At 41.2% G+C, this 23,993-nt stretch overlaps 1 protein-coding gene across 1 annotated transcript; it reads right to left on the reverse strand.

Moving 5' to 3' along the window:
* Nucleotides 1-336: 336 nt before the first annotated feature.
* Nucleotides 337-23,856, reverse strand: PUS7L (pseudouridylate synthase 7-like). The gene is made up of 9 exons (XM_015429406.1): nucleotides 23,793-23,856; nucleotides 14,266-15,155; nucleotides 11,639-11,798; nucleotides 6,734-6,940; nucleotides 6,534-6,627; nucleotides 5,291-5,372; nucleotides 1,953-2,230; nucleotides 1,764-1,817; nucleotides 337-1,190 (listed from the first exon to the last, which is right to left on the reverse strand). Exons 2-9 carry the CDS (start codon nucleotides 15,137-15,139, stop codon nucleotides 864-866), a joined length of 2,076 nt encoding a protein of 691 aa, XP_015284892.1. The 5' UTR covers nucleotides 15,140-15,155; nucleotides 23,793-23,856; the 3' UTR covers nucleotides 337-863.
* Between the last annotated feature and the right edge of the window lie 137 nt (nucleotides 23,857-23,993).

Consider the following 23,993-nt stretch of genomic DNA (forward strand, 5'->3'; position numbering starts at 1 on the left):
CCTTGCAGCTGCTGTGACTTTTGGAGTCTCCACCGCTACGTGTTAGTCGGCATTCTCCTGCCTTACTTGTGTTTTACAACCACAGAGGCTGACAATGTCCCATCTCTGGAAAAACAGTCTAGTGCTGCTTGGTTATGAGAAATCACTCACAAATCAAATCAATATGGACACATTCATAGACAAATTTCATTCCCAATCACATTGGCTATTACTGTAATAATAAATAATAAACCTGAAACATTTTTGTGCAATAAACCACTTGTATTTATTATTTAGTTATTATTTAGAAGTATGAGCATGGAATGGCAGTACCACACAAACATATAATGTGGGCCCCCTGAGAAAAACATTCCCCCCCCCCCGAGCAAACAGTTGTTAGCTACGGGGCTGCTCCTGAGGAACACAAATGCACATGATTCTGCCTTAAGCTGAGTCAGATCATTGGTCCATTTAGTTCATATGGTTTACTCTGATTAAAAGCAGCTCTCCAGGATAGAGAAATAGCTACCTGAAATAATTTTAACTAGAATGTCAGGAAGTCAACCAAGGACTTCCTGTACGCAATGCACATGCTCTACCACAGGTCAACAGCATTTCCCCATAGTTAGACTGCCCCATAAGCTTAAAACTATGGTTTTGCTGCTGCTGGATGTCACATGGCAGGACTAGCCAGGGACTTCAGCAAGTCAGGCTGGTGATCTGCCTGCTATCACTTTTCACAAACAAGCGTTTGATCTACAATATCCATCTATTATGGCTCCAAATTCCAAAGCATTCCCTAGCACAGTCTCTCACAAGGGACTGTGCCAGCTTTAATAAGTGCACCATATTCCTGTCAAGTGGCGCTAAACATTTTTTTTGTGTCAAATATCACATTTCATGATTTCCCTCAAGCAAACAGTGGCATAACATGATGGATCGAGCCAAAATGACATAGAAAGAGAAGTGACTGAATCCTCTAGGGGACTGTCTTCAGTAACTTTTTCATTTTCATTGTCTTTTAAAAAGCTATATGACAGATTGTGAGGATATTTCAAGATATGTCTGTAGCAGCCAGGCACATTCATCTGCAATGCAGGAAGCCTAAACTTGCATGCCTGAAGTCCATCTCTGGCCAGCCTTTCATGGTACCACTCTCCAACTTTGTTAGCAGGATACTGAATGCTGTAACCAGCCATTGGGAGAATGACCTTTGGGAAGACAAAGGTAACATGTGTTGAGTTGTTTTTTGTGATAAAACATGATCCCAATTCAAAAGGTACTCTAGAAGATCCACATGAAACTGCCTGGGCAAGCAGGGAGAGTCAGCATGCAGGGGAGCTAAAACTGAGCCAAATGCACTCAAAATCTGTAGGGCTGTGCAAACCTTCAAAAGTACAAAGAATGTGCACATGGTGGGCAGCGAGATCACCTCACCTGCCCTGTCATCCACGTATTCAGCTGAACCTCTGCAGAAAGCCTATAAATGCATAAGGGTATATACACACTTGCAGTATAATGCAAAACAGAGTTACACTGGGTTTAGAAACCTGTAAATCTGTACCGACTCCTTCATGCAACTGAGAAAACACTTCTGAACTGTTCTACAGCTTGTATATTTCCATGAAAAGAGATCTATTGTTCAGGCCTCTAGGTCTTTTTTCCAAGAATGTTTTCCAGCAATACAGCCAAGAGACAAAATTACACTACTTAGCCCAAAGCCTATGCTACCAACCCAAAGTTCCTTTATTAAGAACACAAAGTACATTTTTAACCAAACTTACTTGATTTATTGTATATTTATCGGCCATTTCTTCTGCATATGTTACTACATGGACCTGGTAATTAAAAAAAAAAAGGTATATTTAGGTCAATATAGAAATAGGGTTAAAAGGTCACCGCTTGCTTTAAAATGCAACTGGAGTACATTTCTGTTCTGGCTGTTATCACTCTTTTCTGAGCTCACATAGTACCTTGGCATTCAATGAAGAGTTTGCAGTGCCTTCTTCAGCAAAGATTAGATCACCATTCACAACTTTTGTTCCATATGTCTTAATCCGGTAGGAAGCGGCTTCATTCCAAATTTTACTGCAGTATGCATGAACATAGAAGATACGCATGGAATGAGGAATGCTGAGCCAACCTCGGCAACACCCCTCTTGATCGATACCGTAGCGATTTAATGCACGAAGTAACATCTTCTCTCTTACTTTAAAGTCAGGCAGCATTGCGAGGGTGCCCTTTGCATCCTCTGAAAGAGCAAAAAACTGATTATGTGCAGTCTACTGAAGTACATGTTCTCAGATCCTGACTACTATTTCTTCTCTGCAAATGAGGCTAGGAGGGCATGATCACCTTAGAAGTAGCAGTCAGTAGATGGGCATTTAATTCTTTCCTTGCCCGCTGCTTTCTTCAGCTCACCTGTATATAAAAACAAATCCTTCTGTTCCTAAGATTTTTCCTCTTAATTCCTCCAATTTCCAAGTGCTGGCAAATAAAGAATTTTTGGAAAATACACTTTTGTTTCAAGTAACTAAAGCAAAAGCATACCACTTTCTGAATGCAGGAGAGGCAGAAGGAATCTTAAATGTGTCCATTGATTCCATACAGAGAAAAAAAGATGTCAGATGCTAACGAGAAAGCTGTTTCCTTTAAATATGTCCTTTTCTCAGTGAAGCACAGTGCTTTTATAAGACATTGAAATGGTGCTCCCAAAAGTCCTCTTTTCAAGATGCATTTTTGTATCTCAAAAGCCTATTAGATATGTGCATTAAACTTAGTGGGTTGGATGCAGACTAAATTTGCACCCATTTGTCTTTCCCGATGCGGATTCCCCTCATGTCATTCCTCAAGATCCCCAGGAGCAGCATTTTGTGTAGATCAGTGGATTGCAGGGGGGGGGGGAGATGGGAAACTTCCATTCAGCCATTAGAAAATTTAGCCTGGAGCCAAACCAATAACTCCACCTACATAGATCTTCCCCAGGATGAAAAAGGTAAAAACTAAGGGATCAGAAAAACCCTTTCCACAAATAGTGGCTGTGACGGACAGCCAAGTTCATCTCCTTTTTCATATCTGCCAATCCCCTTTGTGCTCTGGTATTCTGGAGAAAAAGCCACCAACAGTCAATCAGGACTCATAGAATACCTGAAGGGATAAGGGAGGGGGGAGGGACAGTAGATATAAAGGCTGTTTAACTGATATTTGATCAGACAGGGTTTAGAGGTCTCTTAGACAAGTTAGGGATCCAGCTCTGTTTCTAGTATTTTCAAGGGGAAGACAACTGTTTACTGAAATAGCCTGCAGTGGCCCATACTGGTTTAAGGTTCTCCTATGTAGTGTTCCTGGTATTATTGAAAGCTATGGGCAAACGAAAGTCTGTGCTTAAAAGGTTCTAGTTTATTTATTTATTTATTTATTATTTGTATTTATACCCCGCCCTCCCCGGAGGCTCAGGGCGGCTAACAACATATAATTAATAAAACAGTAAAACAGTAGAAAGAATACAAAATATTAAAATTACATCATAATTTATAACCTATCTAAAACAAATCTAGCTAAAACCATGATGGCGGTCCTCTAAACGTCCCAGTCTTGCCCATAATGCAAAAGAGAGTATTTAGGGCTTTGGCAATCCATGCCCATATCCAGATGTCCTCCCGGGCATCGATGGTATACTGATACATTGGTGGTCTAGTGGTGGTGGCGGCTCCTATTCGAAAGCCTGGCGGAAGAGCTCCGTCTTACAGGCTCTGCGGAACTGTCCTAGGTCCCGCAGAGCCCTGATCTCCTCTGGGAGCTCATTCCACCAGATAGGAGCCGCCACCGAAAACGCCCTGTTCTTGGTCATAGTCAACATGATGGGCCGGGGCCCCGGTACCTCCAATAGGCTCCGGCTCCCCGACCGTAGTGCCCTTGGGGGAACATGTGGGGTAAGGGGGTCCCTTAGGTAGGCTGGTCCCTGGCCATATAGGGCTTTAAAGGTGATAACCAGCACTTTGAAGCGCACCCGGTACGCTATTGGCAACCAGTGCAGCGCTTTCAGCACAGGCTGGATGTGATCTCGTCTAGGAAGATCCATCAGCAGCCTGTTTAATTCTAAAATGTTAGAAAACCTGTGGAAAAACTTTTTTATAGCTTTTACAGTCACAAGAGTTACCAGTGTTCTCTCTCTATTCTGAAACAATATGTATAATCTGCAAAAAAACATTCCGTATCTCACTTTCACATAAAGTTACATTTGTACATATCCATAGTGTACTTTCCCTTCCCAGTAAAATAAACCTGTTTATTGTTGTTTTAAAACCCTCTGTTTTCCTTCCTGGTAGATTGAGGACTGATAAAGTTAACTGAGGGTTTTATCAAGAAAGGTCAGTGCATATGCCTCAGAAGCTCCATCACAGTTCACTCAGGGTGGCTAGGGGTAAATAGTGCCAAGCACTGGCAGGCCAGTATACAAATATTTCTTCGGCCTCTTTGTCAGCTCTGCTTGTGGTGTGGCAGGATAGCATGGGAACAGGAGGCAGTCCTCAGTTAATCTTAAATCAATACACGCTACCATAGAGGACTGTGGGTTTTGTAGGTTGGACTGTTTCCCTCCAAAAATATATTCGTGCTACTTCATGCCAAACAGCAACTCAGAACTCATTACAGTGGATGAATGTAAGAGATATTGGAATTGATCTAATGCTGTAGTACAGATGATCTTGTTGCTCAGGACGTTAGAGCTACCCAGGATGTTAGGGCACAAAAAAACCCCAATTAAGTTATCTCAGTTTGAGGAAGCAGTTAGTTACATTACTGAAGCAGTCCACACTCTTGTGAGCAGTAGTTAGTTTTAAACAGAAAAGACAGGACCTTACAGGGGAAAGGAAACTTTCAGGTTAATATAAGAAACTGCTAAAGGGAACATTATGGCTTGCCAAAGCAAATACTCAACGTGCAATTCTAATATTTCCATTTACAAGAGGAAATAAATAAAACCCAGTGCCAACATAGCACTTAACCATGGTTAGTGGTAACTATAGTTGGCTATCTTACTATGGGTAAAATCCCAAGGGTTCAATTATACCATGGTTTAACTTGCTGTTAAGCTCTGTCACACAAGGCATGCATAAGAGACACCAAAGAAAAATGTGATCAGCAGTAGAAAGAGCAAATATTGCAAATGTTCTCATATTTACATGTCCAGCAACAGCTCATTACTCAGAGTGACTATAATATTGCTACCGCTAGTGTACCCAAAAAGTTTGCTCTCCTGTACAACCAAATTCCTTTCCCCCTCAATACTACATTATGTGGACATATTTACCAGTCTGAAGAAAGTATTTCTTTGCCTTATTTACAGGATCATCTGTGTCTTCTGGTGTGAAAAACAATCTTACAGCTTTGACCTGCAATTGAGGCAAATACAAATACCAAGTTATTCTATATATTCTTAAAGTGGCTGCTAATCTGGTAGAGGAAACTGTTAATGGTTGAAAGGATCCCCTGCACACATTCAGAAACATTCAGTTATTATTATTACAGGCCTTAGTACTGAGCCATGGTCCACAATCATTGCGGCCTCATATAGCGCCATTAGTTCTTTCACTGTCACTGCGTGGAAAGAAAATTGTTGCAAAGTGTGTTGTTCAGAATTCATGGAACCTTTGTCTTAAAGTGAACCAAAGAATTTCACTAGATTCTAGCAGCTGCTTGCAAACTTTGACTTTGCACTGACACTGGGGAGCAATCTCTGAATCCTAAGAACAAACGTTTTAGTGTAGTAGTCTTTAGGACTGGGAGTATGTTGATTTGCTGAAGGAAGAAAATGAGGAATAAGAAAGACCTGAAAGTGGTTCTCCCCTCCCCCCTTCTTTGATTACTACCCAGAAATGAAGGAGGTGTGTGGATGCTGAACCAGGCACTTTAAAGAGCTCCTCCTGTCTGTCATCCCCTACTCCTGCACTCCCTTTGCAGAAGTTCTACTGTTACCTTTTCCTCTCTTTACCAATCAGTTCCTCTGATTCTCTGCCCCCTATTTCTTCTTGTCTTAATCTTTATCCTTCTCTCTCTTACTGGGAATAGGAGACAGAACTGGCCTACAGTAAAAGCTTGCCATTTGTATTGGGAGGGGCTGTGGCTCAGTGGTTCCAGGTTCAATCCCTGGCATCTCCAGTTAAATGATTTGGCAGTAGGTGATGTGAAAGACCTCTGCCTGAGACATGAAGAGCCACTGCCAGTCTGAGTAGACAATACTGACCTTGATGGACCAATAGACTGATTCAGTATAAGGCAGATTCATGTGTTCATTTATTATTAAAGCTTCTGAGGAAAAAGTTTTGAGGGGGAAAAATGAAAGTATTTGCATTTAAAATTATTTTTGTCAGTTTCTTTGCTAAAGTTTCAGTGAGTTGCCTATTTCTGAGACTACTCTTTTCAAATGGAACCACTGATTGGTTTTTTGTTATGATAAATTGGGGCTGTCCCAACCAAATTAGAAAGGTATACAGTTGACTATTAAGTTACGGAGAAGAATAATTAGATACTATTTTATACAGGTTGAAAAATACCAGCTCTTCATTCAGCAAAGCCAATCCAATTTGATCAGTCTGAATGTTCTGCCCTTGCCCAAAACGCTGAGGTCCATAGTAATTGATAATTTCCCTACAAATTAGAAAGAAAAGTTAAATGAAGTTTTGGAATACTCTGCATTTATACACAATACATTGAAATGACTGGAAAGATAATGGCCAGAGATGGCATTTATTACATTTTTTTTACCTTAACATTCTCAATGGCTTCCACTGTTCTCTCTTTCAGGCTTGCAGAACAGTCACTGCTGTGCTGTTTTAAATTTCTCACAATTATATTGAAGTGATTTCCTTGCAGTTGACCAAGCCTAAGTGGCTGGCTTGCAGAATGTACATTAGCCACACAGATTCCTTTTTTCTCAATTGACTTTCCGAGTTCTTTCAGTCTGCACAAGACAAACAACTGGAAATGTCATGTACCGTCTAGCAAACATTAAATAGATAAAACTGCCTTGAGCCAAGAGAAAAGGTAGGTTTCAAATATTGTAATAAATAAGTAATTAATGTGTGTTATATACACTGTTCCCAGAGTTGGAAACTGTTTTAGCCATCCAGTAAACTGTAGATTGAAGGTCAAAGAAGACGGGGACGGCAAAGGATGAGATGGTTAGACAGTGTCATAGATGTAATGAACATGAAATTGAGCAAACTTCAGAGGACGGCGGAAGACAGGAAGGCCTGGCATGATTTGGTCCATGGGGTCGTGGAGAGTCGAACTCGACTGTGCGACTGAACAACAAAACAAACTGTAGTTAAAGATACTACAGATTACTTTTCATTCAGTGCTACACTATAACAAAAGGGTTATAAACAGGGCTCTAGTCGGGGGGGAGCTCTCAGGTACGGAGCTCCGGAAGAGAACCTCTAGGGGGCGGGGCCGTCACATGGTGAAGCCCCGCCCCCTTCTTTACCCCGCCCTCTGCTTCGATCCTCATTCCGTTTGGGAATGAGGATGAAGCAGGAGGGTAAGTAGCCGGGCCTTCTGACACACTTCCGGTGATGTCAGGGGGTGTGGCCTTCTGTCACTTCCGGTGATGTCAGGGGCGTGGCATATGCAAATAAGTTATGCTAATGAGTTATGCTAATGAGCTCCGGCAGCTCTTTTTCTACAACAAGACCCCTGGTTATAAAACAGGAAGTCTGCAATAGCTCCTCCCTTTAAAAATAAGCTTGATGCAACATGGATCACGGGGAAAGCACTTACCTATATAAACATTCCATTTTAAATATTCCACCCCACCATTTTAAAATGAACTTACTATGTGCTGCCCTGTGTGTCTGGCTTAGTCCAGGCAGCTGATCACTGGTATGGTAATGCTAGATGTGTTTGGGGTGGCACACAGAAAAAGTTCATTTAAACATACTGAGGTCATGTAGAGTATTTACAAGGGTAAGTCCTTTCTCTATGACCTGCACCATATACAAATCAAGCTCTGTTCCTCCCTCCCTGCTTTCCCCATTGTGGTTCACTTTCTCCTTGCCACGGTTTCAGTTTACTTCCCTCAGTGCAACAGGGAGTGATCCTTGTACCCAAGAATGCATCTTTTCCATCTGTTTTGCAATGATATTTTTATGGGGGTTGAGGGTACTGATTATTCTATAGTTTCACATATGTTGTTTTCCCAGTATCCCACAAACACAAAAACAGAAACCAGGAAAGGAAAGAAGGGAGACTCTAAAGCAGGGGTGTCGAACATATTTGTTATGAGGGCCGGATCTGACCTAAATGAGACCTTGTTGGGCTGGGCCATGTGTGTCATAAAAGGTAATGCCAGGTAGTGGAGATATAAACTTTATAAAGGACACAAACACAAAAGGGTTTTTTTTAACTTAAAATAAAAACATGCTTCGAACATTAGCACTCTTGCAATATTGTGTTTATGATAACTAACACCTCTTGCTCTGAATTATTGCATCGAAATGTCTGTGCTGTTGCAGTCTCGAGTATGCTGTTCAGGTGTATATCTGTAAGTTGCAAACCTACGATGCAGCAGCAGCAGCAGAACTGGAAGAAGAAGAAGAAGCGGAAGACAGCCAGTTCCACTGTGGGCCTGATAGAAGCCCTCCGGGGGGGGGGGTTGATCCGGCCCCCAGGCCACATGTACCCCTGCTCTAAAGGTATGTGACTAACAAAAAAAAATCCCACCCAGACATTTAAAAGAATGAGAAGCAAGCAAGGAGAAGATGGATGCCATACAGAGAAATGGGAAGAAATGGAAGATGAAAAGCAAATGCAATATGAGCAATCTGAATTATAGCCATATGAATTCTTGACTGAGGCATTTGAACTCACTCCAGAAAGTGCAACTCAGCAGTTTTCGCTTGCTGTATTCTGTCCTGACTCAGGCCCCAAAATGATGGATATGAGCCAACCAAAGTGAAACATTTCTAAACACCACTGATTTCAATAGACCAGAATATCTGTACCTTTCCCACTAGAATAAATAGAGAGAGGGATGACATACAAGGTTTGCAAAAACTTGCATGTTACAAGAGCAAAGCTGCCAGGAGCAATGTTTGATGGAACAGTAATGAAGAAAAAAGAACTTACCAAGAGGAAGCACTAATTGGTCATGCAGCGTAAAAGAGGCTGCTCCAATAGAGGAAAGAATTTACCAACAGCCTTGGCAGATTTAATCTGCAATAAAACCTAAATTATATAATAATTTTCACCACATGTCTAATTTTGCAGCCATTCTACTTGGGGAGGGGGAAAAACCCTTTCCTTAGCTGGCTTGTAAGAACTGAAAAGTCAAATGAACACTTCAAGGCCAGATATTTGAACCATCCACTGTGTTTTCAATTATACTTATGTATAATAGACACCCAAGAAAAGAAACAGTCCTGGGAGTTTGTTTTTGTATGGCCGACAAGGACAGAGGCATTATGGCTGAGAGTGTTGTGATACAAACTTTCTGTATAATGAACAACAGATTTTCAAAGATCAGAGCTGGAGAATGTAAATGAAGAGTTGGGCTGCACTGACATCTCTAAGGCCAGCAACATAATACCAGCTTGCTAAACTCCTTTGTTGTTGTTCAGTTGCACAGTCGAGTCCGACTCTTCGCGACCCCATGGACCAGATCACGCCAGGCCTTCCTGTCTTCCACTGTCCTCTGAAGTTTGCTCAATTTCATGTTCGTTGCATCTATGACACTGTCTAACCAGCTCATCCTTTGCCGTCCCCGTCTTCTTTGACCTTCAATCTTTCCCAGCATCAGGGTCTTCTCCAGTGAGTGCTCCCTTCTCATTTGGTGGCCAAAGTATTTGAGCTTCAGTTTCATGATCTGGCCTTCCAGGGAACAGTCAGGGTTGATTACTTTTAGGATTGACTGATTTGATCTTCTTGCAGTCCAAGGGACTCTCAAGAGTCTTCTCCAGCACCATAGTTCAAAAGAATCTATTCTTCGGCGCTCGGCCTTCCTTATAGTCCAACTCTCGCAGCCATACATGACTACTGGGAATACCATTGCTTTGACCATGCGGACTTTTGTTGCCAGGGTGATGTCTCTACTTTTTATCATGCTGTTTAGGTTCGCCATCGCTTTCCTCCCAAGGAGCAGGCATCTTCTAATTTCATGGCTGCTGTCACAGTCTGCGGTGATCTGGGATCCCAGGAACGTGAAGTCTGTTACTACTTCCACGACTTCCCCTTCTATTTGCCAAGGAGTGATGGGGCCGGATGCCATGATCTTAGTTTTTTTGATGTTGAGCTTCAAGCCCACTTTTGCGCTCTCCTCTTTTATCCTGAGCAAGAGGTTCTTTAGGTCCTCTTCACTTTCTGCCATTAGAGTGGTATCATCTGCATATCTGAGGTTGTTGATCTTTTCCCCAGCAATCTTAATTTCCCAGCAATCTTAAGCAATCTAAACTCCTACTATAGGATAAATAGACAAGCAAACACATTTTTCAAGGAACAGTTAATCAGTAACTTAAAGAAATAGGAGATGATTTTCAACAAAAATCAAACAGTGCCATTTTTAAAATTCTCATTGTTTTCTGTTGTAGCACAAACTATAGAATGAGCTAGCCACTTGTGTGCTGTATGGTAACATGCAACCATCAGACCCCCCCCCCCAAGGATTGCATACCTATCCTTTTCTTCACATGATCCTAAGAAGTACTGCTATACAGCAGGAGTCACCAGCCTTTTTTCAACAAGAGTTACCTCCACCAAATGAAAAATATTCCAACCTACTTTTGCCCCCTTGCCCAGCACATTACCAACTTTTGCTCTGTCCTAGAGGCAGAACATGGATTAGAAAGAGCACCAGAAATGAAGCTATCAGCTATGCTGGACAAAGAAAAATCCTGTTAAATGAGAACTTTAAAACAAACGAAAAGATAAACAAACTCTAGAGGAGATTCTTTGTTATCTTTTTGTCGTCTTTTTTAGGGGACACATGAGCTACACTGCAGCAGCTAGTGAACTTCCAGTGCCTCATGAGCCACCTGTTGGAGACCCTTGCCAATCCCTGTTATCAGTATGAACATAAACCTATCATCACCACTGTATGCTTTGGGTGGAAGTCAGAAAACAATTTTAACAGAGCCCTCTACTTCCATTCTAGGTTTTGATTCTGTTTCTTTATAAACCCAGTATTAACTTAGAGAAGATTTATGAACCAAACAAATTAAAAAACTGAATGGCATTGTTATCTGCATCTTCTGAAGCTGACCTCCCCCGCCACCAACATATTGACCAATATAACCTAGATCTCATATGTAGAATGAAGTCATATCCAATGCTCCCTCTAAGCTGTGGAGTCTTGTGAGCAAAACTTTTACTTTGTGAGCTACTAGCATTAAAACTGTGAGCGAGCAATTTGGCTGCTGTATAAATTAGTTTGCTCTGGAGCCATCCTTCCTGAGCTAAGTCAAAAATGTGTGAGCCAGAGGCTAAAAAACTGTGAGCTAGCTCACACGAACTCAGCTTAGAGGGAACACTGGTCATATCCCTGAGAAAGTCAGGATGTAAGACTGGAATCACAATACAATCTTTTGCTGCTATTCTCTGCAAAATATTAAAGTGGTACCGGTTTTAATAAATGGTGTTAACCTCCACTGTGAGCTGGCCTTAATACCTTTTAGGAGTTATCTTCTTCACCACCATAGCCTGGTACGTAATGGCCTTCTTGTCTTTAATGCCTGTGTAACTGAAGTCTGAAGACAGCACACCAAGTTCAGAAGACAAATAGCCAATTGCTTCAAGCGTTTCCAGGTTCTCTTTCCGGAGAGTAAAAGCTGCAAATGATATTATGATAAATCCATGGCATCCCCTATGAATGCACTGTTCTGAATTCATTAATGGCACTCTAAAGGGATGCACATAATACACTGATATGAGAAGGTTGGCTTCAATGAAGAGGATGATTGAGGAAATTTACTGATTAAACCATCTTGTTCGACTGAGAACATTGATGCAGCTGGTTTAGGTTGAAATATTCTGGTTTAAGGTGTTGGTCAATTCTGATGGCAGCTGCTTACTAGTAGTCATAGCTGTCTCATGAGCTAATAATGAAATCTACCATATACAAATATTATTCATTTGTCTAAAATATTTGTAGCCTGTCACTCTACAACAAAATTATCACACTGTACCCTGCCACTCTACAAAGTTGTAACAGAGGTGGCTTATGACATTAAAATTTCAATAACCAACTAAAATCCTTGAAACACCCACCCCCTAAAATCAACGCAATACAGGTATAATATCCAGAGAGATTTAAAGCCCCAAACTTCCTGCTTAAGAAAAAAGAAGAACTGGACTAAAATACCCACAATCTTTGGGTCAAACAAGATGTGGCAATGTCTCTGTGGCTGGTACAAGGATGCCATTGCCATTTTGAAGTGATTTTAAAATGCTGCAAGCCCACAGTGCAGCATGCTGAGGGACTCTCCCCCCCCCCTGCACTTTTTCAAGTGCTGAAATAGCTGCAGGGAGGAGGGGCATATGGCCATTTTGGCAAATGATAAGGTGCAAGCGGGTATAAGAGCCCCTCATTCCCCTGAACTGCAGGTCCAATCAGGATTGGGCCCTGAAGTCATTTTAAAAGCAGTTTAAAATGCCAACAGCATCCTCATGGCACACACAATGACGAAATCACATCTAGTTTAGGCCCGTATAATGCAGTCCTAATCAGAGCTAAATCCTTCTAAGCATAGTGACCTCAATGGACTTAGAAGGTTGCAACTTAATCAGTATTCCACTGTTAAGCCCCTATGGGGAAAATGTTATTCGTGTAGAATCGAGAGAATCCCTACTTTAAATGCCAACAGTGCAAACAGAGTATTCTGGGGCTTGTGCCTTTCCTCCTCTATTTGTTAACCATGCCCATCAACCCACCTTGTATTAAGGGGTGAGTTTGTATGTTGGATGGAATGACTCGAAGGGAGGTGGAACTCTGCCTTTTTCCACTGTAGTAATTAAAACAAGGCTTCCTTCATCACCATTGTCCTATCTTCCACAACACAAGGTTGGATTGTTGCTTCTTCTCATGATCACACCTCCTGTCCCATACGGCTTTTGTTCATGCAGGTACCACGATCCCCCAGCATAACCTTTTGGGATGATCAAAAGGGAGCCCTCCTCCCTTTTTCTCCAATGGGAAAAGCTGTTGGGATCCAACCCACAGTTTCAAAACCTACCTGTCAATGATGCCAGGAGCCTTGAGAGACTATAGGCACATAAACTCAGAGTAATGCCTGAAAGCAAATAACTTTTCCCTGGTAAACCCTGTTACAGATTTATTGTGCTTTCATAGCACTACATTTCCTAACATTTAAAAAAAGAAAAGAAAAATGAACAAATCAGTAAAAAGCATGACATAAAATTCCACAGGAAAGTATACAGAAAAATATATACTTTAATGCCATTGTAATCTCTGGCCCTGTCCTACTCACTCTTTCCTTAACTAAAACCCTGAGTTTAGCTTTTTTTCAGAAAGACACATTTCCATTTCAACATTATCTTCCCTTTGCTAACTTTTTAGAGGGCTCTCTCAGTTACCACATGCTGGGATGAAACACTGAGACTGACATTAATGAGGCTGTGGTTTTCTTTGTGAAGTGCAAAAATTGTTTAGATAATTATATAGTACACATTGGCAAGATGCAAAAAAGGTGATATTGTCCCCCCCCCCCACACTGCAGCTATCCATCCCACATAGCTATTAGTCCCACGGGGATCCCCCATTCTCAGGAATAAACTTTCTCAGAAAGGCCTCTGTATGGGAGAGGAAGAAACATCCTGGACCATCACCGCCTTCCAATGTTGGTTTGCAGTATCCAACTCAATTTCTCTCAGTTTTGAAATGGAGTATTAATTAATCTATGATTCTATGATTCTTAATCAGTAGCCCCTGAGAATCTACACCTAGATGAGAATGAGTGCCTAGCACTTAAAATCCAATTCAAATTAAAGTAGTAAAGTAAGTTTAAGCATATTGGCAATATTTACTTACAGTGTCTCCCTTAGTGCACTTTTGCAGTCTTTCGCCATAAAATGTCTGGCTATGGGATTGTATTAGCACTACTTCACATTTATTGACTAGGGGTTGGATTCAGTGACTCCCGTCTTCTAAGTGTGGAATCTTTCTCTGCCAGAAGAAGTCCATCTGAGAAAGATTTCTCACTTAACAGAAGGAAGTTAGAAGGAGATTTATTTTGAATACTCAAGACAGTTCCAAGAAAGTGTTTGTCACACAGTTACCTGCGTATATTTCTTGCTTCTCTCTGCGATCAACATTAGTCCTTTTTTGGAAACCAGACCTCTCACGAAACCTTACTACAACCACAGCATTTTGCTGAGAGTCAGGGAACGACTTTGTTTCCACCAGCTTTCCGAACTTTCTACTGATAAAATGGTGAACTTTTTTACGGTGTTCCTTATTTCCATCAGGTTTAAAAGTAAACTTTGTATCTTCTGTTCTGGCATCTAAAAATTTTAGAAAACCATATGCTTCCTCTTCAGACACCAAATGGCAGAGTTCCTGGTAATCTTGGTTTGCTTTCACCATAATTTCACCACATCTTGTAACAGTGCTCAAGAAGGGATACTGCTGTCTTATGGCACAATGCAAGCTGGCACGAGTCCTCTTATCAAGGACTGGACCAAGGGAGAACTCAGAAGGATGAACTGCAGGCTCAGATTTAGAATTCCATGTGTCCTTCGTGTTACAAGCGAACAGCCTTAGCTGCTCACATACGGAGTTGTCTAACAAGGAGTCCAGCGTAGCAACTTTGTCAGGCTGCCAACCAAATACATTCTTGTCTTCAAAATCTCCAACCCCCCTAGTGGAAGGAGGAACACTTTCTGCTGTACACAGAGCACTGTCTTCTATACACAGCTCTGGAGAGCTCAGCCGTGGTATTTTACAATCGTGCCGGCAGATCTTAAGCTGTTCTGACAAGGTTTCTTTGCTCTTGAGATCTGTTGTGATTTCGGTAACTAACTGCCCAGATGTATCAATTTCTGTTACTACAAAGTCACTTGGTGATTGTTTTATACTACCACAAAAGCCAATATGTCCATTCATGTAAGAGGAAGAGTGGAACATGAATGGCCTGCAAGAGTCTTCTTCCATTTCAATATTACACTGCCTGGCAAAAGAGGAAAAGATCAATGCAACAATCAGACAATTGCCGTATAGATACTGGGGATGGAAGCAGAATCTGAAATGTTCTGTTTAGAGGAAATAACGTTCTCATTTTGAACACATGAAGAAGCCTCATGTCAAATCAGACCATTGGTCCATCAAGCTTAGTATGGTCTATTCTCACAAGCATTGGGTTTGTAGGGACTTGGGGAGAGGAAAATATTTTCCAACACCTACTTCCTGACACCTTTTAACTGGAGAGGAAGGAACTGAATCAGGAACCTTCTATATGCAAAACATGTGATCTATTGGATGAGCCAGGCACCCTTCACTGCAAAACCAGTGGGACTCAAACATCTTTTATATGTTACTAAAATCTCAAGCAAAAATAGTTTTGGTTCTATTGCATTTTAACTGCGTAAGTCGCCTTGAGCCAGCGCTGCACCGGCAAGGTGGAATATAAATTGAAATAAATAAATAAATTTGCTTAGCATTAATGGGGAACAGATAAACCCATGGAGGACAGATCCCATCAATTCTTATTAGCCATGATGGCTAAGTGGAATAGGTTTAGAGCAGTTCCATAGCTGGATCCTGGACTATGGATACTGCCATAGCTCTCCTCTATGGCATATAGTGCCTATCATCAGCTTCAGTTGATACATCAGCTATGATATCAAAAAGCACGACCAGGCCACAGTGATCCATGCTCTGGCCACATCCAGGTTACTGTCATGTACTTTACATGGGGCTGCCATTGAAAACTATTCAGCTGGTCCAAAATATGGTGACCAGGCTACTGTCAAAAGTGGGATATAGGGATTATATCCCCCCATGCAGACAGATCAATCCAATCTACCCATCTATTCCCTTGCACAACAATTCAGAGCACTGGTTTCAGGGTGGATTTGATTTAAATCAAATCACAGAATCATAGAGTTGGAAGGGATCTCCAGGGTCATCTACTCCAACCTCCTGCACAAGGCAGGAAATTCACAAATACTCCCCCTCCACACCTGCAGTGACCACCGTTCCACACCCAGATGACAAAAAAAACCCTCCAGGATCCCTGGCCAAACCAAATTGCTTCCTGACCCCAAAGTGGCAATCAGCATTTCCCTGGGCTTGTAAGAAAGGGCCACAAGAACTAAGCACTGAGGTGACCCTTCCTGCCCTCCCTCTCATGATCTGCCGAAGTTCACAGAATCCGCATTGCTGTCAGATGGCCATCTAGCCTCTGTTTGAAAACCTCCAAAGAAGGAGAGCCCACCACTTCCTGAGGAAGCCTGTTCCACTGAGGAACTGTTCTGTCAGGAAGTTCTTCCTAATGTTTAGCCGAAAACTCTTCTGATTTAATTTCAACCCGTTGGTTCTAGTCCGACCTTCTGGGGCAACAGAAAACAACTCCATACCATCCTCTATATGACAGCCCTTCAAGTACTTGAAGATGGTTATCATATCACCTCTCAGTCATCACAATTTAAATCACTAGTCAGTAAGACTAGGTTTAAATCATGGTTTTCTACATAAAGACTCATTCTTGCTGGTAGATTCTTAAGTGTTTCAATTTTGCATGCATACCTGCCTTACCCATACTTAGAGGAACTTCATTAAAATATTCCTGAACTGGGTCTCTTTTACAGCTTGCTGCCATTATAGGGTTTCTCCTGCAGGGAGAGAATAATATGATAAACCTCAGGCTATATACACAAAGATTCCAAGATTTAAGGAGTATTCTGCTCAAAAGGTTTCATTTTCATTTTTACTGTTTGCCCCTCCTTCCTCACTTAGCTCCTTTTGCAGATCTATTCCATTCCAAACAATCTTGTATTCACTGAACTTCTTAAAACTTAGCACAAGAGGTAAATGGTTGATTCTGTGTACATCAGGTGTGTCAAACTCATTTGTTATAAGGGCCAGATCTGACATAAATGAGATCTTGTTGGGCCAGGCCATGTGTGTCATAAAATGTAATGCCAGGTAGCAGAGATATAAACTTTATAAAGGACACAAACACAAAGATTTTTTTTACTTAAAATAAAAACATGCTTAAAACATTAGCTCTGTAAGCTGCAAGCCTACTTTTGATTATTGACATTCACCACAGAAATCTCATGCTCAGAGTTCTGAGTCTAGGACCCAGGTTAAAACATGAAATGGCTGAGTGATTAAGAGAGTCTGGCGAAGCAAGCTACGATGCAGCAGCAGAAATGGAAGCAGGAGATGGCCAGTTCCACTGCGGGCCTGATGGAAGCCCTCCAGGGGGCCTGATCTGGCCCCCGGGCCACAAGTTTGACACCCCTGATGTACATAGATTTGCAGAGAAACAATGGGATTAAGGTCTTTTTCTGTATGTTTATTTTATAACATTTTTGCTGTGAAGAAGAGCCATGTTATCTCTGCAGACACAAATTCACAGTTTTGAGAACTGCAAAGCCAAGCATCTATGATAATATCTTCTAGGAAGAAAAATTGCCCAAAATAAACTTACAGAAACCTCTGGGAGAGCATGACATTGTTACTGGATGAATGGAATTCATTTACCAAAAAATTTAAACGTTGCATGAATATACCGCCTCATGCTACATAATTAAAAACTAATCCATATTTCATGAAGAATAACATTTGGACTATAATGTATCTTAAATAGAAAACTAACTTTAGATAGATTTTTCCTCAAATAGCATTCTATTTTTAAAATATGGTTTTAAAAAAACCCAATTTAATTTTTTTAAATCCTTTTTTAAATTATTTTTTTAAAAACCAATTTTTTATCCACCCTGGTTAGTTCTTACCTTTAAGGCCCCAAATGGTTTACAGTCAGGATACCAGAATGACTGTCACCTCCGGTACTATCCAGCCTGCCCATTGAGATCCTTGTCACAAGCCCTGCTCTCTGGATCCCTTCCAGCAAAGATTACTAAAGTGGTGACCAGAGACGGGGCTTTTTAAGTGGTGGTGGAACTTTGCCTATGGAATGCCATCTCCCTTGAAGTTTGTCTGGTACCTACCCTATTTTTTTTTTAGGTACCAGGCCAAAACATACATTTTTACTCAGGCTTTTAACTAGGGGTTTAATCTTTTAAATTGTTTCCACAATCTGCTTCTAGCCTGAGGACTGCTATGAAGATCATTTTATGCATTTTACACTGATTTATGGAATTTTTATTTTATTGGCTGGGTTTTTGATGATTTCTTAATGTTAACAATTGTTATGCTTTTTTATTATTTTATCTTGTTTTTGTGAGATGCCTTATCTCTGAAGAGGCATTATATATGTTTTCTAAGTAAATAAATGAAACGTTCAGAGTCACAATATCCTTGAATACCAGTTGGAGGAGGAGGAGGGAGTATCAACAGTGGAATCACTGGTCTCTTTTCCCTACTTGTAGGTCTTAGGCATCTGGCTGGCCACTGTGCAACAGAGAAATACGGTTGTCAGGTCCCCTGGGGGAGCAGGGAAACCCCCGCTCAATGGGTTTGTTACCTGCTGGCCCAGATCGGGCCGCTGGGGGGAACCCCACCCCCAAAGTGCCAGGATCACGGAGACGTGCCTGGCATAATGGCGTCACCCGGAGGTGATGTCATCGCATCGGGCACGTTGCAGGGGGACAGTCTATCATTCAAGGGAAAACTCTATGGTTTCCCCCTGAATGATAGTGGTTCCACCCCCAACGTGCCCGATGCGATGATGTCACTTCTGGGTGACATCACTGCTGCGCGTGTGCTTTGCGCGCATGCCGAAGAACTTCCAGAGAGGGGCCAGGACTCCCCCGCTGCAACTAAAGGTAGGACTTGGCAACCCTATAGAGAAACCAGAAAGGAACAAAAAATAATGTACATTACTACAAGAAGGTATATAAAAAAAACCCCAGGGTGTACTGTAAACTGCAATTTGAAAATGTCACCTCAACTTACAACATGGAACAAATGTGACAAGCATATAAATGTAAACAATATCTAGTGTAGCAGCAGCAATAACAAGTGTGTAAATACACAGAAAAATACACAATACAAATGACATCAAAAAAGTTGACACATATGACAAACTACAGATTGCTAGCCAAACCGTTTTGAGTAGAATTTCATCAGTCCAAACAAGCAAAAAAGGTCTCTTGCCTGTGCTGCATAAGATGGGAAATAGCATCATACTGTTTATTTTTCTGCATATTTACATACTTGTAAACAATATTCAGTGTACTGATAACAATTGCATGCTTGTCACTTTTGTTCATATCGTCAGTTCAGGTGGTGTTTTCAATTTGCAGTTTACAAAGCACCCATATTTTCAATATATCTTCTTGTACCGGCCACTGCAAAACAGGATGTTGGACTGGATTAGCATGGTTCTTCTTAAAGTGGACAAGAAATATTCGTACTCTAAACATAAAATGCCACATTTGTTTTCACTCTCACTGCTGCCCTCTACTGCAAAATATCAGTATAGACAAAAATGAAGAGGGGTTTTGGAGCCTGTTTAGTTCATGATCTCAATTTATATACAATATTAAACAGATTATTTGAAACATGACATGGTATACAGTATAGAATATTCTCTTTTTCATAACCAGTTGGATGAAATAGATACAGATAAGCTTATTACAGAGACTTCCAGGATCCTTATGCCACATTACACTTCCAGGTTATCACTGTATTTTCCCTTCTCATGCTATTTCTTTCAGAATACAGAATCCCCAACAGTTTTTAAAACTATCATTATTCCAGTAGGTTTTTAAAAAAATCTTATGGGAAGAGACAATAATAGATTATTTGAAAGACAGAAGGACAATCAAAAATATTCGGCATGGAACGCTTATAGGAATTGCAGCTGCCTCCATTTCTTTTGGCCTTCCAATACAACACAAAACTTGCTTATTCCACAGGGCCTTCGAAATGTCTTGATACTCAACTTGCAGTGATTCTTTATACTGATTATGTTCTGTTGTGGTCTCTTTGCTACTTTAAAATGGGTTTTTGGAGATTGCTATTTCCACGCTTTATAATCTTTTTCTGTTTTATAAATGATTAATTGTAATATTTTACATATTAATATATAATCTAGACTATAAATCCAGTGGCACCCTAAAGGCTAACCAGATTTCTTCCAGTAGAAAACTTCATTAATTGAGCTCACTTTGCCAGATGCAGAAGAGTCACAAAAGCTGATGCTGGAACAAATTTTCTTACGTCTTTAAGATGTTCCTGGTATGCTGTTTAATTTTGTTGCAGCAGACTACCACAGCTACCTGTCTGGAATTATATAGTATAGGAATATAGGACTATTATAATATACTAGTATATAGTATAGGAATATAGGACTAGTATAGGACTAGATGTCCTGTATGGGTATCTTTCAAAGACAAGGGGGAGAGACTTCTGTTGGGAACCACAAAAGGCACTGAGTACCAGAAGCTATACAAAAGGGGGGAAAGGCAGATATACGTAACTGTGAACAAGTGTTACTAAATATAGTTCAAACAGTACAGTGCAGTCAGTGCCTATATACAGTGCATGATACAGTGAAGTATGACAATTAAGGTGTAACAATTCAGTGCATGATACAGTAAACTATACCAATTGATGTCTGCTGGCTAATTAAGACACCATTTCGATATCTTCTTCAGAACTGTACTTTATTCAGAATAACACTTTACTGTATCATGCACTGAACTGTTATACCTTAATTGTCATATTTCACTGTATCATGCACTGTATACAGATACCGTTTACACTGTATATATTAACATTTCGTTTGTACACAGTTAAGTATATCTGCCTTGTTTCCTTTTGTGTGGCCTCTGGTATTCAGTACCTTTGTGGTATCTCTCAAAGATGACACTTTTTTAAAAAAAAGTTAAACTAGCAGCTTGCTATCAGGACGTGTAGTATGTCCCCCCTCCCTTTTAATTGTTGTTGTAAACATAAAGTACTAAGAAAATGGCAGAAATGTGTCTTTGTGATGGAGTACAAAAAATTCAACAAGCTACAGAACACCCTCTAAGGCTGCGGTCACACACACTAAATAACCCACTTTCCGTGCACTTTCCAACTGGATTTTACTGTGTGAACTGGCAAAATCTAGTTGGAAAGTGCATTGAAAGTGGATTATGTGACCGCAGCCATAGTGTGGCTGCCCTTGGAGGCAATGCAGAAACTGCAGCAAGTGAGGCCTATATGTTACCAAGGCTTGCCCATCAGCACCACATCACTCTGTTCCTGAAGTCAGGTTGTTGGCTGCCTATTTGTTTCAGGGTCCAATTCAAGGGTTCAGCAGTGAAGTTATCAAATCTGCAGATGACACCAATTTTTTCAGGATGAGGAGAACCAAAGTTAATTGTGAGGAGAATAATTCCAAACTGGGTTAAATAAGCTACAGTGTGGCAAATGAGGTTTAATATTAGTAACTGTAAATTAATACATATTGGAGCCAAAAGTTAAAATAAAATTAAAATCCTGATTTTATAAATATATTCTGAAGGGATGTAAACTGGTGGTGACTGACCAGGACAAAGATCTCTGGGTCACGATGAATAGTCTGATGAAAATGTCACCTTAGTGTGTGGCAGTGGTGAACAGGGCAACTGCTTTTCCCCAAGAGAAACGGCTAAGGAGATTAGAAGCACAATCCTAAACAGTTACACCCTTTTAAATCCATTGAAATCACTGGATTTAGAAGAGTGTTACCTTGTTTAGGACAGCATTATAGTTCAGCTAGGATGAATATGCTTGTTACACCAATTTGACAGTCACTCCATTCATTTCCAGGTTCAGTTCAAGGTGTTTTATAGGTAATAGTTCCTTCATAGTCTAGAACTCTCATATACCTCTCCCAGTATAGTTTGCTGCAACAGCTTCATTCATCTGAGCAAAGCCTTTGGCAGGTGCCATCCTGCAATTAGGTTAGATGGACAACTGCCCATAACTGAGCATTCTCAGGTATCCTTATGAAATGGGCTGCCTGAGAGGACACAAAGGCGCCCACACTTCTATCATTTTGTAGAATGCATAAGACCGAATTGTTCAAGCATTGCAGTAAAACAGTATTGGCCAGAATTACATTTTTATAAAGGGAATAGGGTTGGAGTTAATGGCTATGAAATTTCAGGCAGTTTCCATTGTTATACCTTATTTAACTGCATTGTTCTCTAATTATACAGTCCAGATTTGCTGCATTGTTGATTTCATTTTATTGTTTTAAAACATTGTTCTCTAATGTGGTAATCCAGTTTTATTGCAGTGTTGGTTTTATGTGTTATATTGTTCTTATTGTATTGTTTTTAATTGTGTAATTTGCCTTGAGCCTCAATGAAAAATGTGGATAATATAAATGAAGTAACTAAACTAGAAGAGATAACTGTCCTCCTAAATACCTTGCTTGCAATTCAACAATCTCCTCATAACGCAATTACAGTATTGCTCTTATTTAAAGAAATTCAAAACAGATTTTTCAGTATAAACCCTGAAACAGAATGTATTTAAATTCAATTTTAATACAAATGAAAGAATCTTATTAAATGTTTATATAAAATTTAGTGAGTTAAAACACATTAGAGAGCCAGTTTCGTGTAGTGGTTAAGTGTGCAGACTTTAATCTGAGAGAACCGGGTTTGATTCCCCACTCCTCCACTTGCACCTGCTGGAGGACCTTGGGGAAGCCATAGTTCTGTCAAGAGCTGTTCTTGAAAGAGCTCTCTCAGCCCAACCTACCTCACAGGGTGTCTGTTGTGGGAAGGGGAAGGGAAAGGAGTCTGTAAACCGCTCTGAGACTCCAAGTGAAAGGCGGGGTATAAATCCAATCTCTTCTTATTACTCTATTATAAGGAAATACCAGAAATGCTCTGGTGTTTTAACAGATGTCCTGAGTGGGCTTTCGCTCAGGGAAACTTCTGTCCAAAGCCTCGTTTTAAAACAATGCAACCCAAACTCTAAACCGGTTGTCTTCCCCCTGTGAGCCAGGGACAGAGGCGGGCCGCAAGCCCCTTTAGAGCTCTGCGCGGTCACGCAGAAATAAAGGCTATGGCGTGCAGAGGGGCTGACTCCTTAACTGCAGCCCCCGTGCCTACTCAAGACCAATGTTCCCTCTAAGCTGCGGAGTCTTGTGAGCAAAAATTCTACTTTGTGAGCAGCTGGCCTTAAAGCTGTGAGCGAGCGAGTTGGCTTCTGCATAAATTAGTTTGCTCTGGAGCTATCTTTCCTGAGCTGAGATAAAAATGTGTGAGCCAGAGGCTAAAAAACTGTGAGCTAGCTCACACTAACTCAGCTTAGAGGGAACACTGCTCAAGACCCCACTGAACTTTAGAATCCGGCTAAGCACCAAGCGCCTCTCATGGCGGTAGCATCGCCACTCCCATCCACAACGGAAGGGCAAGGGCTGTCCCGTCCGACACACGACAGGCGTGGGAAAGCGGAACATGTCACTTTCTCCCAGTTAGAAAGGGAGGCGAAACTGGGAACCCGAAATGTAACAGCGGCGAAGAAGCGAGAAAAGAAAACTCCAACAGACTATGCCACGACGGCCGAGCCCCAAAGAGAAATCACGCTCACGACACAGGCGCCGTCCAAGTCTCTAAGGGAAAAACACACGGGCAAAACAAGGGACGAAGGGCTTTTAATGCGCTTCTCACTTTCGGGGTACCTTTACCTCGCCTTCTGGGAACTTCGGCCTCGCTTTCCTTCCCGTTAGCCCGCCCCCTCAGTAAGAGGTGATGCGGACGGCGCATGCGTAGGACTCTTAAAGGGGAGGGCTAGAATTAAAGGGAATGACAACCGGGAAGTTCCGAGTTTGAGTAATATGAGGGTGTTGGTGGGAGGGAGGCGCGTCTCTTTTGCGTGGTTTGAGAGC

Source organism: Gekko japonicus, unplaced genomic scaffold (genome assembly GCF_001447785.1).
Source record: "Gekko japonicus isolate JY-2015 unplaced genomic scaffold, Gekko_japonicus_V1.1 scaffold822, whole genome shotgun sequence".
NCBI classification, from domain to species: domain Eukaryota; kingdom Metazoa; phylum Chordata; class Lepidosauria; order Squamata; family Gekkonidae; genus Gekko; species Gekko japonicus.

What these genes read in the sequence shown, in the direction of transcription:
- PUS7L (XM_015429406.1), bottom strand. Translation starts at nt 15,139, where the DNA reads ATGGAAGAAGACTCTTGCAGGCCATTCATGTTCCACTCTTCCTCTTAC. An exon ending in GAAGCAAGAAATATACGCAG is followed by an intron (nt 11,799 to 14,265) that starts GTAACTGTGTGA and finishes TATCATTTGCAG; the next exon opens with CTTTTACTCTCCGGAAAGAG. An exon ending in GAAATACTTTCTTCAGACTG is followed by an intron (nt 2,231 to 5,290) that starts GTAAATATGTCC and finishes TTGCTCTTTCAG; the next exon opens with AGGATGCAAAGGGCACCCTC.